We start from the raw sequence: 15,353 nt of genomic DNA, 5'->3' as shown, positions 1-15,353 counted from the left end.
CACTGTGCAGTCTGCCTCTTCTTTTACATGAGATACACCACACTTCTTCTCATCATGATCTGAGTTTAACCCCCCGGGGGTCCCTCCAGAAAAACTCAAACTTTGTTTTGGTTTTAGTAGTTGTGCCGCTGCTGTGATTTGTAAGCTCAATGTTTACCTAGAAGTTTTTTCTCAGAATACTCTGTTCTTTTCTAGCAGCGTAAAACGGCACAATTTGCTTTTATCTAGCCTCTCCATCATTGCTTTAGACCCCTCCTTGGGAATCACAGCCTAAAGGTATTTGGAAAACACACATTGGGCCATTGAGTGGGATCACTCATCTATTTGCGTCATGAATTAATGTATTGTTCTTTGTCGAATTTTAACCAGGAAAACCTCGTAGAGATTAAAAATCTCTTTTTCAAGAGTGCCCTGGCCAAGATAGGCAGCATTACAGTTGACAAAGTTTCAGACAATGCGCAGCCATACATAAAAGCAAACTAAAAAAGAATAAATAAATGTGTAAAATTTCTGTCAAAATTGAATGACAATCATAAACCCCCCATAGATCAGGCAGAACATCTACAGTCATCCAGCATCCTCTATAAAGTGTCCAGTGAGAGAAAGTCATTTAATTGGAGGTCCTTTTGTAATTCATTCCAGCCAAAGGCAGCAGCAAATTAAAGGCCTTTCTTCCAAATTCAGTTCTGACTGAAACATCCTGACAATGAAGATGGTAGGTTCCAGAGCTCCTCTGACTGATGTAGGTCAGAAGATATGAAGAAAGAAGACCAAGAAAAGCCTTTTAGATAAGAAAACACCAGCATTTTAGTCCACGTATAGACAGAGAAGACCATCTAACATGATCATACAATAAACACTGATGGGTGAGAGCTTTGAAGATAGTATTGAAGCTCTGAGATCCATGATAGTGTCCAGAGCATGTAAGCTCTGAGAAGAGGCTTTTATGAACAAAACATCACCATCGCCCAGCACTGACAAAAAAGGCTGTAGCAACCAGTCTCTTTTCGGATTCAAAAGAGAGACAGGATTTTATCCTGAAATAGAAACCCAGTTTCAGTTTTAGGCTTTTAACCATCTGCTGATTGGTAAGAGTAGGAGACAATGATTCATCAGTCAAAATACTAAGATATCTGTAGCCTGAAACAGTCTCAAACTGAGAACCTTGAGAAGTGACAACTGAGGGGGGTTCTGTGGTGTGTGGACTAAGCATATGACAGCATTACTTTTGTTTCATCTGCTTTTAAAACAAGTTTAAAACCATAAAAGTTCTGCTGAACATTATTAAAAGCTTGTTGAAGCTAGGAGAGGGCTAGGTCTGCGGTGGATGCTGAGCTGTACAATACAGTGTCATCTGCATAACAGTGAAACTTCGCATTAGACGAGAAGGCCCTAGGATGGACTCTTTAGTCACTCCTTTGGATACATTCAGAGAGTCAGGGGTAGAATTGTAGTCAAAACCAAGACAAGGCTAAAACCTCTGGGGGTCAGGAGCAAGACTGTCAAGGTGTCTGCAACACATGAATTGAAGCTATTTGTTGTTTTAGCAACATAAATAACGTTGAGGAATAACACATCAGTTGTGGTCTCGACCGGTCTTTATGGAAAATCCAGAGTCCGGCCAGTCTGAGACTGAGACAAGAACGAGTAAAAATGCTCTTGATTCCAATACAAGACCAAGGCATTCAAAACATGGTCTTAAGACCAGTCTTCAGACCAAGACTATTCTTGAATACTACAACACTAGCCAGAGGTGAATAATTAACAGTCATGACTCAATGTAGGATATTACAGCCTGTTGTAATTAGCACCAGAGTTTCAAATTTGTGCATTTGCAGCATTGCATGCTGGGGGAAAGGATTCTTTCCCTCCAACTATTACACGCCACCAACTGTATCTGTTGATAGTTACATATACATATATAAGATAAGATATAAGATACATATCCATTAGATTTTCAACCTATGCATGATTTGTAACCCTCAAACACAGTACTTGAACTTGAACGTTATAATGTAATTTTACCCCCTCAACTGTTAAAGACATCTATTTCCAAAGACGTTCAAAGGAAATGACTGAATCCCTCAAAAACGGCAGGCAAACTCCTGCACACAGTCATAATTGCACAAATACATATATATCTATGCTACTGAGACAATGTGCTAGAGATTGACTGCAATTACAAATTAACAAAATAGGGTGTCTGGAACTTCTATTCTTTATTAGGAGGAATGCACAATATTGATATTCCTGTTGGCCATTTTGTTTATTCTTCTTCTTCCGCACCAGCTATCTCTTCCTTCATACTTTGACGTATCGAACCATTCAGACTTTTAAAAAAAATTGACTTTCTTTGTCTTTCGACTGATATGACTTCTCATTTCTAACTTTTAGAATTTTTAAAATATAGCTATTTTCATGCTATTCTCAGCTATTTCTATGCTTTTTCAGCCATTGAATGCAATTTTCAGGTACTTTTAGGCCAAAATCAGCTATTTTTATGCTATTTTCAGCTATTTTAACGCTATTTTCAGCTATTTTGGGGCTATTTCAGCTTTTAAAGGCTACTTTCAGCTATTTTTATCCTTTTTTGAGCTATTGAATGCCATTCTCAGCTACTGTTCTGCCATTTTATGCTATTTTATGCTATTTTCAGCTATTTTTGTGCTTTTGGCTATTTTCAGCAGTTCTTCCACAATTCAGCTCTCAGCATCCCCATGCAATTTCATCTGAAATTGCAATTTTGATCTAGTTCACAGTGGTATCAAAACAGGCATCCAAATTGTTTAAGTTTTACTAGAATCATACTGGAGTTTAAAATTCTGGTATCCCGATGAGCCTAGAGTAAAATGTTGAAGTGAAATGAGAGCTGTCTCCTCCCCATCTCATCCTCTTCTCAATCACCCTCCCCCTGAACAATAGCACGGCATGAGCGGTGGCTCCACTGGGGGATAAACAAGACTCTAATCCTGCTCCTCTCTCTCTCTCTGGTCTCAGCGGTGTAAGCTGCACACAGGCCGGCCCGCTCTTTACTAATATGATTAAACCCAAAGTGGGCGGAAGCAGCACAAGTGTGGCCCCAAACCGCTGAACTCATCTCCAGAAGAAGTTTTGGGTGATTTCTTCAGCTTGCTTTTTCTAAAAAATGCACAAAAAGTCAAAAATAATCAAAGGAAGCATCTGCACAGGTCTGAATGATTTAAAAATAGAGAGAAAACAGGCCATCTGCCTCTTAGCATAGTGGTGCAGCGAGGATTAAATCCAGATTATGACCGAGGCAAAATGTTGTGTGTGTTTGTGTAAGCGCGTGTGCATGTCTGTTGCTTGTCGTCAGTGTGTCCTTGGCTCCGTAGTGAAGCAGCAGGTTAGCTAGAGAGCTACCACTGGATTTGACAGCTATAGAAAGGCAAGGCGGAGGGCACCATAAAGGGAGCAACAACCTGATTTTTTTTTTATTCTACCAAAATTGTTTAGTAAACAGTCAGTAAAGTCGAGATGGCTTTCTTGCTCAAGAGCATGATCGGGAACCCCCTGTCAGGAATGGGTCTTGGTGGTGGAGGTGACAAAGAAGAGGAGGCCACCCCCTCAGATCCAGCCAAAGCAGCAGGGATGACACGCGAGGAGTATGAAGAGTACCAAAAACAGTTGGTGGAGGAGAAGTAAGTAGCAACAGCGAGTGGACTCACTTTGAATTTAGGCCTGATGGAAACAGTATGGCTGCTGAATGTGCAATCTGACCTTGACAAGCCTTTTCTATTGCTTTACAACCCTTCAATGTTTACTTCCCCCTTGTTTATTCCGACACTTCAATTTTTTTTTTCTCAAAAACTCTCTAGACTGTGTTCATTCATTATTTCCATGTACATTCAACGATAAAACTACTTCTAAACAATGCATCTGTTGCTGAAGGTCACAGCAGTTACTCCATACTGGTTTTATCCTCAATTTTCTACAATAAACCCACTGAAGCGAAGGCTCCTGCTGCACCCAGATCAATAATCTCCCATAATCTGTTTTCTCTGTCTGCATCAGGAACAGTTAACGGTTATATTTTAGGGACTTTCTGATGTTAAGGATCTAAATAACAGAGTGAAAAATGATGATTTTGCATTAAAAATCATCCAGTAAGGAGTGGGCTGAGATCATAATCCTGCAAAATTATTCCTATTTTCTAAACATGGATGTGACAAATATTAGATTAGAGATTTGTATGGGAAACAGGTAGCCTGGTTTCATCCACCTTTATGTTGCTGCTGGGCATTGCAATACAGTCATTTTTATACAGTCTTTCTTAATCCAAAGCAGACATTTTAACATTCACTACAAGCTTGGCAACGACTGGATCAGCCCATTTCAAAGAACTAGAGGGGGGCATAGTAGATAAATCTGGAGTTCAGCCTTTTTATGATGCAGAGGTGATTTTTGCAGCATCAAGCCGATCCGGTCAGTCCCTATTACATAACATTAATCTGACCACTCCACTATTACGTTTGGGAAATGACAGCACTCCCCATCATTGATGATTTCTAGTAATGTTTCACATCCACAGACATAAATCCTGATCTTCCTGATCCACATAAACACTTGATTTGAATCAAATGGACGAGGCATGAAGGATTCAGCATGCTTCTTAGTAACTGTAAAGTGCTGTAAAGTCTAAAGGGTGGGTTTAGTTTGTTTATTTTGAATCTTGATGCTCCTCTGTCCACCATATTGTTGATTCACTACAGTTCAAGTTGTGGTGTCTTGGCTTAATTGCAAATCTGCTTGACTCAGTCTGGCCTAATAATCCCATCTTTAATTGGCTGAAGGGGAAAGTACGTGAGTGTCGCCATGGAAATGCAGCAATATGGAGGGTATGCAACAGTGAAGGCTGCTGAGAGTGATTCAGATCACAAAGATAGAAACTGACTTGACTGAAACTTTAGTCACTAATGACAACCTTCAGCTGCCAATATCTAACGACACAGCACAACAGTGGTCCCTCTAATGTGTGACAGACAATGAATCTTGGGTCTATCTTTTTCTCTTTAAAAATGTGCCAAAGTAAACAGTTAATTTATGAGTAAGGAAATAAATGAATTAGCACAGATTCCTCAGACAGATTCCTGAATAAAAGCCCTGAAGTCAAGTGAGAAAAGAATAAAATTCTGACAATAAATTTATAAAGTCTGATCTGTGGTGGAGTCACTTCTGTTTGATAAGAAATTAATTTTAAAATGATTTTGCATGTTTTTTCTTCATAACTTCTATATTTTTCATCTGGAAAATGGTTGGAGGGGTATTTAAGCCCATTTCTGTCACTTGAAGAAGAACGATATGGAGGTTCGGCAATTCAAAAAAGAAATTATGAGTTAGTGAGTCACCATCATGAGATAAAATGTATACATTTTGAGATAAAAAGTCAGAAATATAAAATCAAAGCAAAATTATGTTAACATGACATCAAAGTCAAAATTATAAGATAAAAGGTCAAAATTATGAGATCAAAAACAGAAATGTAAGATAAAAGGAAGATTATGATAAAAATAATAAATAATGACATAAAAGTCAAAACTATGAGTTAAAGTCAAATATGAGATTAAAAGTCAGAATTATGAGTTTAAAGGGGAAACTATGATAAAAAAAACTAAATTATGAGATAAAAAAATAAAATTTGAATAAAAAAAGTAACATCAAAAGGCAAAATTATGAGATAAAAGGTCATAATCATGAGAGAAAAGGGGAGATTTAGAGACAGTGTGTCCCAGTTTCCAGAAAATTTTAACTTTTTAATCCTATGATTGAATCAATTTTTTTTATCTCATAAGGACCTACAATCTCAAAATTCAACTTTTAATCTCATAACTATGAATATCCTGAAATTTTCACTTTCACTTTTATTTCTGAATTTCCACATTTGATTAATTATGACTTTTTATATCATAATAAATACTTTTCATGTCAGAATTTCAACTTTTTCTCTCATTATTTTGACTCCTAATAGGTCATAATGGGATTTTTTTTGTTCATAATTTTGACTTTTTATCTCATAATTATGACTTCACATATTTTCCTTTTAAGTGGTGGAGATGGGCTTCCATAGAGGGTGAGGTGTAAGCCATTAAGAAAACAAGTTTTCCAGGGTCAGTTTTCTATGCTAAATATTTTCCCTGGCCATACATGATAGTAAGCAGGGGAAATCCTGTGCAGACTAACAAAAACACATTCACTCATTAAGGCCCAAAGGTTGTTGTGTGCTGGCCAAACCTGTGCACGAATATAGAGCTGCAGGGATAGCTACTTAAAAAAAAAAAAAAAAAAAAAAAAAATATATATATATATATATATATATATTTGGGCCCAAGAATAGCATATTTTTGTAGGCCAACCTGAAAGTTAGATTGCACAGGTTTCACAGACAAAAGAGGCTATCGGTTGCTTGAATATAAGGAATGACTTGGAATGACTTAAAATAAGCATAACTTTCATAGTTTTTGAAGTGTAAACACACTCGGCCTAAATAAGAAGCCACTCTTTAGAGAGTCTCTAAACCCTCTTTTATAGCACTTGAAAAAACTTCAAAATTCCCAAGTGGGTCACTTTAAGATGTTACCTATGTAAAGAAGGTTAAAACTTCTACAGGCTGTGTTTACCACAAACCTTATTTTAGGCATCTAATTGAAAACTCATTCATATATCCCACAGACTTTCAGACATGGACAACAGGAAGTGCTAAAATGATAACTACTACAGCTTTCTTTACCTTGTCAATATGAATATTTTGTCTTTTTCAACTTGACAAATGTTACTTTGAACTTAGAAAGGCAAAACACAGACTTTAAAGAGACTTTTCCTCACCTTTTTGAATTTTTTGAGCTCTTTTCCTGAAAGAAATCTTTTCTTTTCAGCTATAAACGATAAAGATACTTTACAGTAATTACTTTGCTATTTACTCAACTACCATGTTGAGACATTTCTTTTACCTCCAGTAAAGTCATAAACAGAAGAGGACAAAATTAAATCAGGCTGGAAAAGGCATCACAAGGTCTATATTTTTTCTAATTTACCTCTCAGGGCTGCCGTAGTTCTTACAGAGAAATAAAATAACTTTTTCAAAAGAGGCAAACAATGAACTTTCAGGTGTTTAAAAATGGAAAAAGTGTTTTTTTAGTAATATAAAAAAGATATAATTTCCTTCAGGTAATGTGGAAAATGTAATTTATCCTACTTATCCAATGTCTGCATCCATAAAGGATTATGATACAGCCATAGCAAAAAGATGAGTCCAGTGGGTAAATAAATGTAAAAATAGAAACGCAATGAAATAAAAGTCTAAATGCTGAAAAGTCTATTATTCCAGCTTTGACACTAACAATGTTTTTTTTTCAGGATGGAGAGAGATGCAGATTTCTTACACAAGAAGGCCGAGAGGGCGACACTCAGGGTGTGCCTCAGAGAAAAATACAGGCTGCCAAAGGTAAACACTTTCAACTTTTCATTCCTATGAATAAAAATCCCTCATGGAGATTAACATAGAGCTTTAGAGGATGCTCTCCAGGTTATAGGGAATTTAAATATCAAAATAAACAATAACATACAATAAGGTATGGTGTTTGATTTTTTAGTGTTTGCAAATGGATACTTCAAGTCTTTAAGAATTCATAAGCACTGAATAAATATTTGTCCATTTATTGTATATATTTATTAATGGTCAAAAACCTCCTAATTTTAAACTGTGAGCATATATGAGGACATTGCATTATTTGTTCATGAAGTCATGTTCTGGGGAGGAAGTGGTTAACATATGGGAAATCTAAAGCTTAGCAATGTCAGCATGGATTCCTGGCTGTATATAGGAAAATGCTAACATGACATTATTTCCTTTGTCCTAAACACTGCACAGAGGAACAAGGGACAGGAAAACAAAGGTGGTGATAAACACTTGCTGAACACTTGCCATCACTTCTATTGATCCTGTACTTGGCTAAATACCAAAACCAAGGCTCCAAGATTTCTCAGCAACCCAAACATTCTCCTCACCTCGCTGTAACTGGCTGTTTACGTGCAAGCAATCCCTGATGGATTGTCTGATCCAGACCAATTACATCAGAAAGACCATTAATTTATGTAATTGATTATTCATCAAGGAAAAACTCAATTAAAAGTTGTAAGTAAAGTAAAGGTGCAGTTGCAAGCAAGCAACACCAAACAGTTTTTTTCTAGATTGTGATACTCACTTTAGATGCTCTCTTATTTGCTCTGCAAAAATCCAAGTCTTCCCACATGGAGGGGACCCTCCCTATGCATAACTAAAATATTTATTCTTAGTTAATAAAAACAGAACATTTGTTTATATTCAGGTGATTAAACACTAATTTAGATCAGCATATTTACCTATGTTAAGGTTCATTTTTACCAAGTGTGTTTCGCTGAATGCTACTAGGCTAAATATTACACCCTGCACCTTTCATGTAGTGTTATTTATCATCTGTGTCCACAGCAGCTTTCACTAATGAATGCTTACTGGAGTTATGATAAAATAAGACTTATGGTTGCTTAAAACAACATTATAAGATGTGATAAACCAGGGCTGGAGCCAGAAGTGTTTGATATCCAGAGCTAGCCCAGTCTTAGGAGGGTTCCGGGGTAGTTTTTGCAAATCAGGCAATTATATGCACTATTTTCATGCTATTTCAGTACAAATTTAGATTTAAAACACCAACAAATCTAGAAACAATTTGGGCAAAAACATGCAGTCCCACGTTTTAAAAACAGCATTATTTACAGCCAAATTCCTTTATTTTAATTGCCATAGTTCTCAAAGTGTGAACATGATTCTAAAACCATCATACAGTGTATTTAAGATGGATTATTTTCACTTTTTTCTGCCTATAAACATGCAAAAGCAGTCTGATAGTTATTTTTTTTAATTTGCACAATGTGAATAGGGTATGAATATAGTGTAAAAGTTTACAATTGGCTTTATTCATTTTAAATAAGAGCATAAAAAGTTATTTTCAGGGTTCTAGATTAACATATACTTACAAAATTAGATAAAATGTAATCTAATGCAAGGTTAAAATTATTTTTATACTTCTGTTTGAGGTGAAATGTATACTACAAATGATTTATTTTTGCATTTCTTCATCATAACATGAAGCAGAAAAAATACATATACAAACCTTTTTATAAAACATTCAGGGCTTAAGCCCTGTAAGTCACCCCCTCACTCCAACTATGCTTTGAACTATTTATAAAATGTAATAAATCCACTTTCTTAAACTTACAATAAGGTTAAAGTTATATCAGCTGCCTCAGTTCAACACAATTGATTCTGTTCCTTTATCCTTTTTTCCATCAGACTCCTCTCTATTTTAATTAGGACGTGTAAATATAATCAGCAGTCATTAAATGGCTTTAAGGTGAGGGGCCTGCGCAGGTAGAGCAGCAAATAGCAGCTTCACGTCTCAGGTCATCTTTATCTAACAGCAGCACTTGGCAGCTGCAGGTGGAACACAGGAGGTGGAGGAGCTTAGCAAGAAAGACGTTGAAACCAGCGTCCCAGAGACATTAGTGTCCCATATTGCAACTTGAGTCTCACAAAGCCAAAGCTGAGCAGGTGTCCCAGGATCATTAGAGAGCACAGAGCAGAGTGGACAGGCTTTAAGGCAGAGCGACGTCTATTTTAGTGGATGATAACGTGCTGATTTTAAAGGAGTCTTGCTGATCATTTTGCAGAAATGGAGGGAGCACAGAAGGTATGTTTGGATTTAATTTGTTTAAGATACCAGCAGACAATCTTCTAAAGCTCTACATGGGTCCACAGGTGGAAACTTTCCTGTCATTAACTTTCTGTTTATATTCTCTAAGACAAAAATGGCTCCACAATATGCTCTCTAATAGTGTGATTTTTATTCACCTGAATGTGGCAATGGCCTTGGCTTATGGAGGCGTCTCTAAGAGTCTCACCCTATATACGCTCTTTTGTTCTGTTTGCCGTTTTTTAACAATAGGTGCATTTCTTTCCACTCTATATCTTTTAAATTGAAACCACATATATTCAAAGAGAACAATGGCAGTATGATATACAAATAAATCTAATTATTTTCTCTAAATGATGTTTACATTGCATTCAAGCAAGAGAAAGAACAAATGACAAAGGTCGCTGTCACTTTATTATAAATACCATATGCATTTTAAATTGATTTAAAATAAATAAGACACCTGAAGGTGTCGTGTTCTTTATATTATTTTCTCTAAATGGGTCAAAGGTTGAGGTCAACCATATGCAGACATGAAAAGTGGATTAGAAAACATAATTGTGTATTTTATTAAAGGTTCAAGGATGTATTTCAAGTAAAACCAGGAGGTTGTTGCTGGTAGTGCAATGGATTTAAAGTCTCGTGCAACACTATGGAAGATATCTTTAGACTATGGTTAGGATTCAGGCAGGAAAGGCTAAAGCAGGTCTGAGATAATCCCACAGATTGACGCTTAAAGTAGTTGCACCAGTACCTATTGCATGACTATTCCACATATTAAGTGATTAGATTTAAATTTAGCATTCCCATGATGCACTGACACATGAGGTGAACAATGAATACCTCAGAGTGAAGTTAAAGCAGTCTGGTAAAAAAAAAAAAAAAAAAAAAGGAGATAGAAAAATACTATAAAACACACAAGAGGATATCCTCCAGTGCAGCCACAGGAATGTGGATTAAGACGGATCCACAAGCTCATCTATTTGTCCTCTAGCTCGACTGATTGCTTGTTTTTAATACAAATGAAACCCAGGCTATATAAAGTAACATGATCAAGCGGAAATATATTCCAAAGAGGACAGTAAATTGATTTAAAGTTGTGAAAAACCATTGTTTTTTTTAGATTTATGTTCAATTTAGTTCAATATTGGATTGGATATAATACTCTATTTGCCATATCTAACTATGCTGGTTGGTGTGTATCCTGTGTGCTGTGGAAATCTGGCAGCCAGACCAAATGTTAATCTTGTAAAAAGCCTTTAAGTCAGCCCTTAGGTTGTTTACCTCTAAAGAATATTTCAATAATGTGAATAAGAGGGGTTTGTTATGACCTGGGAAGATAGAAAAACACCCTCTGCCATCCCTGGAATGAAAAATGTTGAAACATAATAGCCTATAAGTAATATTTAGTCATATTATGTTGACTAATCTATCCTGGTTTGAGGGAAAAACAAATACATTTTTAACAAAAAACAAATTTGTTTACCTTATTCAGGTAAAGATTCAGGGATTCAGACTGAACAATAAGGATATTCATAATAGACTTTCTTGTCCTTAAAACTGACATTTTGAATAAAGACTATCTTCCCTCATTGGTGTACAACACTGACCTTGTTTTATTCCTGGCACTGTCACCCGCAGAGCGAGCAGGACGAGAACATGATCGAGATGGCCGGGGACGACGTGGACGTGCCCGAGGAGCTGCTCAAGATGGTGGATGAGGACGCCACGGAGGAGGAGGGCAAGGACTCCCTCATGGGCCAGATACAGAACTTGCAGAACATGGACATGGACCAGCTGAAGGAGAAGGCCTCGGCCACCGTCACCGAGCTGAAGAGCAAAGCAGAGGAGAAGTGCTCTGTGATGTGAGGGGCCGGATGGATGTGGATGTGTTTGGCGAAAGAAAAACAAAGGAAAAAGAAGGGAGAAGACAACTAAAGAATTGAATTTCAACACTTTCTGGAAATCTGCAGACAGAGCTGTGGTAATAAGTCGCCTATCATTAGCAGTAAATTATCAAATTAAAATAAAGATAGTAATAATTGACAAATTCTGATTTCATATCACAACCAGGGTGCGCCATCTCTCCCCACTGACCATTTCTTTGGATAAATTATGCCGAAAATTCTCTTTCCTGGAAAAAAGCATTGTTTTGCCTTGCTTTCATGCTCATGAGCACCAATTATTCAATAAATGGTGATTATTTGTGATAAAACGTCCATTTTTGTTACAGTAAAGTCTCAAAAATGTGATTTAAATACCATTATACCAAGACTTGCTTATAAAAACCTTATTCAAGTAATAATCGATCCTGTGTGAGTGTTTCAACTTTCCTTTTGGTTTGCTGAATATTCTAGTTTTTTTTTTTCTATGTGGTGTTTGAATTAATTATGATATTTAGATTTTTTCTGTCAGTGTTATTTCAAAGCAAAATATATCAGAAAATCTTTGTAAGTCTTGACATGTTTATTGATGCTTTTTTCTCCACGTTCACATTTTAATTGTAATAAAAATGGTTGCAGAGACGTTTGCAGTTTTGCACAAATCAAAGAGCTGAATGATTCATCCATAACAATGACGCTAATGTATATAAACAGTGATAATTATATATGGAGGTATGTCAAACTGAGAATGCAAATGTATTGTTCAAATAAAGAAGTATATTGAACACATGACATTCGTCTTTGTGTGGGTGTATACACAAAATCTAGTCAGTTTTGGTGACTTCTTGCCCACAGTTTACATCTCTGTCAAGCTTAGCGTGTAAGACAATTAAAATACTAATTATCTTTACTTTGAAAAAAGCAATCTCGTTATACTCCAGACTTAAACATTGTAAATGGGGCTTAAAGTTTTGGTTTCTAATTGAAATCCTCTGCCGTTTAAAACATTATAATTTTTTTACAGTAAGTACAGCTATCAAACATTTGCCATTAAGCCCATTACCTGAATCAGGGCTAATGCAGTGAATAAAGCAAAAAGGTCTTAATTTAATTGGACATTATCCAAACACTTGTTAGGGGTGATTAGTCAGAACAGGGGGGAGGAAGAAATCCTCTACATTTAGGAGTTTCACATGGACCCAAGTTTGAACGGCTGTGGATTTATGAAGTCTGGAGATTACCATCTAATAGGATCAGCAGAGCCAAGGTTGTCAGCTCGTGCCCCCGCGCTCTCTCTCTCTTTATCTCTCTCCCTCTCTGAAAGAGAATACCGATGCACAAACAGAAGTCTTGCAAAACCTACAAGTACCTACTTTTAAATTTTTACTTGGGCAACAGCTGATAAGATTCCACCTAGACGAGGTTTTTGAGCATGTACTGTTTCCCAAGTTACGCTAAAAATATCAGTTTTCTAGTCAAGCCATAATTGGGAATCAACCTGTTTGTATCCTGGCCAACACTTATACGGGTGTCAAAACTTTTTCTACTGAAGGCCACATACAAAATATATCAGGATGGTGGGGTCACTTTCACATACCTCACCTTAAGGATGTCATAGTTAGCATAACAAATCTAATTTAGGACAAAATATGCTTAACAGGCTCAAGACAGTATGGCTGCAGACCGTTCATCTGAGACACTGTATATCTCAGAACCAAACTGCTGTAATTTGGCGATACAATGTATTTCCAGTTTTAGATTCTTTAAAAAAAATACATTTATTCATAAAATTCATAATTCTTTTTATTTGTAAAAGAAAAAAAGGTGGAAACACTAGGAAAGAGTTAGCCAGACTCCGTCAATGGGTATACAAATGTTATACATGGCACTTAAACCAACTGATTTATTCTAGCTTATTAAAACACTGCCCCAGTATACAACAGCAAATATCCAAGTAGGAGACTATTAGCTTACCTTAGTCTGGCACTGTGACTTTGGCGAAAGAGTTAGCCCATCTAACAGTGACAGAATGGACTCTACAGCAACTGTTGAGCTAAATCATCTGTTTATTTATTTACTCCGTGCTCCTATTACAATGCTATAACAAGGAGACTGTTAACTTGGCCCAGCAATAAATACGGAAATGTCTGGAGAGAGTTAGCCTGGCAATGTCTAAAGATCACAGTGTACCAACATATCTGTGCCAGTTAAGCTAACATGTTAACTTCTCTTTCTTTAGCTTTGTCACTGCCTCCAGTTTACGAAGACCATTAGCCTAGCTTAAACCAAAAAAAGCATAGGGAAAGTGGACCCTGTCTTGTCTTTTAAGGTAAAATACTCTAGCCATCATTTTCAAATGTAACTTGTTTACTTGTTCTAGCTAACTAAGTGCACCCCTCTTATGGTATTCAGGGCGTTGCAATTCTAAGTTTTTCTTAAAGCTTCAAGTTCCTTACTTCACATTTTCATTTTACCACACAAACTTCACACAACTTTAAGAGCTCTGTAAGTGGAGCTTTAGCCTATAGGTTTGCAATTTTCAATACTAATAGTAATAGGTATCAAAGCTAAGCTAACAAGCAACAGACTGGATATAATAACAGCTGGCCATTACACCAACAGGCACTGTAATGGCATTGTATTCAAGGACATGTACGTTAATATGAAGTTGCCCCCTCTTTTGAAGCTATAACAGCCTCCACTCTTCTTGGAAGACTTGCCACAAGATTTTGGAATGTTTTCTGTGGGAATTTGTGCCCATTCATTCTGAAGAGCATTTAAAAGGAGATGTTGAATGAGAAGGCCTGGCTCATAGTTTCCATTTCAGTTCATCCCAAAGGTGTTCTATGGGTTGAGGTCAGGGCTCTGTGCAAGCCAGTTAAGTTCTTCCACACAGAACTCCTCAAACCATGTCTTTATAAGTCCTTGCTTTGTGCACTGGGAAACACAGCCATGTTGGAAAAGAAAAGGACCTTCCCCAAACTGCTGCAACAAAGTTGGGAGAATAGCCTTGCCAAAAAACGTCTTGGTATGTTGAATCTTTATGATTGCCCTTCACTGTTGATAAGGGGCTGAAGGCAAGTGTGAAGCATGATTCATCACTCCACAGAACATATTTTTTCCACTGCTCCACAGTCCAGGGTCCGTGTGTTTCACACCACTCCATCCAACGGTTAGCGTTGGGCTTGGTGATGTGGGGCGTGGCTGAGTTGCTGTTGTTCCTAAATGCTACCAGTTTCTAATATCACTTACAATTGACTGTGGAATACCTAGCAGTGATGAAATTTCATAAACAGTCTTATTACCCCCGCCAAGGAGGTTATGCAGTCGGGTGGGTTTGTTAGTTTGTCAGTTTGTTTGTTAGCAAAATAACTCAAAAAGTTATGAATGGATTTTGATGAAATTTTCAGGAAATGTCAGAAATGGCATAAGGAAGAACTGAATAGATTTTGGGAGTGATCTGGATCACCGTCTGGATACAGGAATTTTTTAAAGGATTATTTACTATTGGGAGATAGGGCTAATGGCGGAGGTCTGCACTGTTACCACTTTTACACCAGGAGATGGCGGACATGAGTAACTTCAATCCCAGCAGCATTTTGGGTGTGTTTCTATTCAAAGTCATGGAGTTTATAGAGTTTGAAAGACGCATGCCCGGTCGAGGAGACGAGTCGGAGCATCTGTTGGCACCGGCAGGCAATGCTTCCACCACAACAGTCCACCCGTA

General features: G+C 37.0%; 1 protein-coding gene across 1 annotated transcript; it reads left to right on the top strand.

The window, feature by feature from the left end:
• The first annotated feature begins 3,495 nt into the window (after positions 1-3,495).
• cplx4a (complexin 4a) lies at positions 3,496-11,612 on the top strand. Its single transcript, XM_041810493.1, has 3 exons — positions 3,496-3,659; positions 7,372-7,459; positions 11,385-11,612. Exons 1-3 carry the CDS (start codon positions 3,496-3,498, stop codon positions 11,610-11,612), a joined length of 480 nt encoding a protein of 159 aa, XP_041666427.1.
• Positions 11,613-15,353: the final 3,741 nt, after the last annotated feature.

Source organism: Cheilinus undulatus, linkage group 17 (genome assembly GCF_018320785.1).
Source record: "Cheilinus undulatus linkage group 17, ASM1832078v1, whole genome shotgun sequence".
Classification (NCBI taxonomy): Eukaryota; Metazoa; Chordata; class Actinopteri; order Labriformes; family Labridae; genus Cheilinus; species Cheilinus undulatus.
Note: the sequence above shows the minus strand (reverse complement) of the source record. Positions and strands in the feature narration are given on the sequence as shown.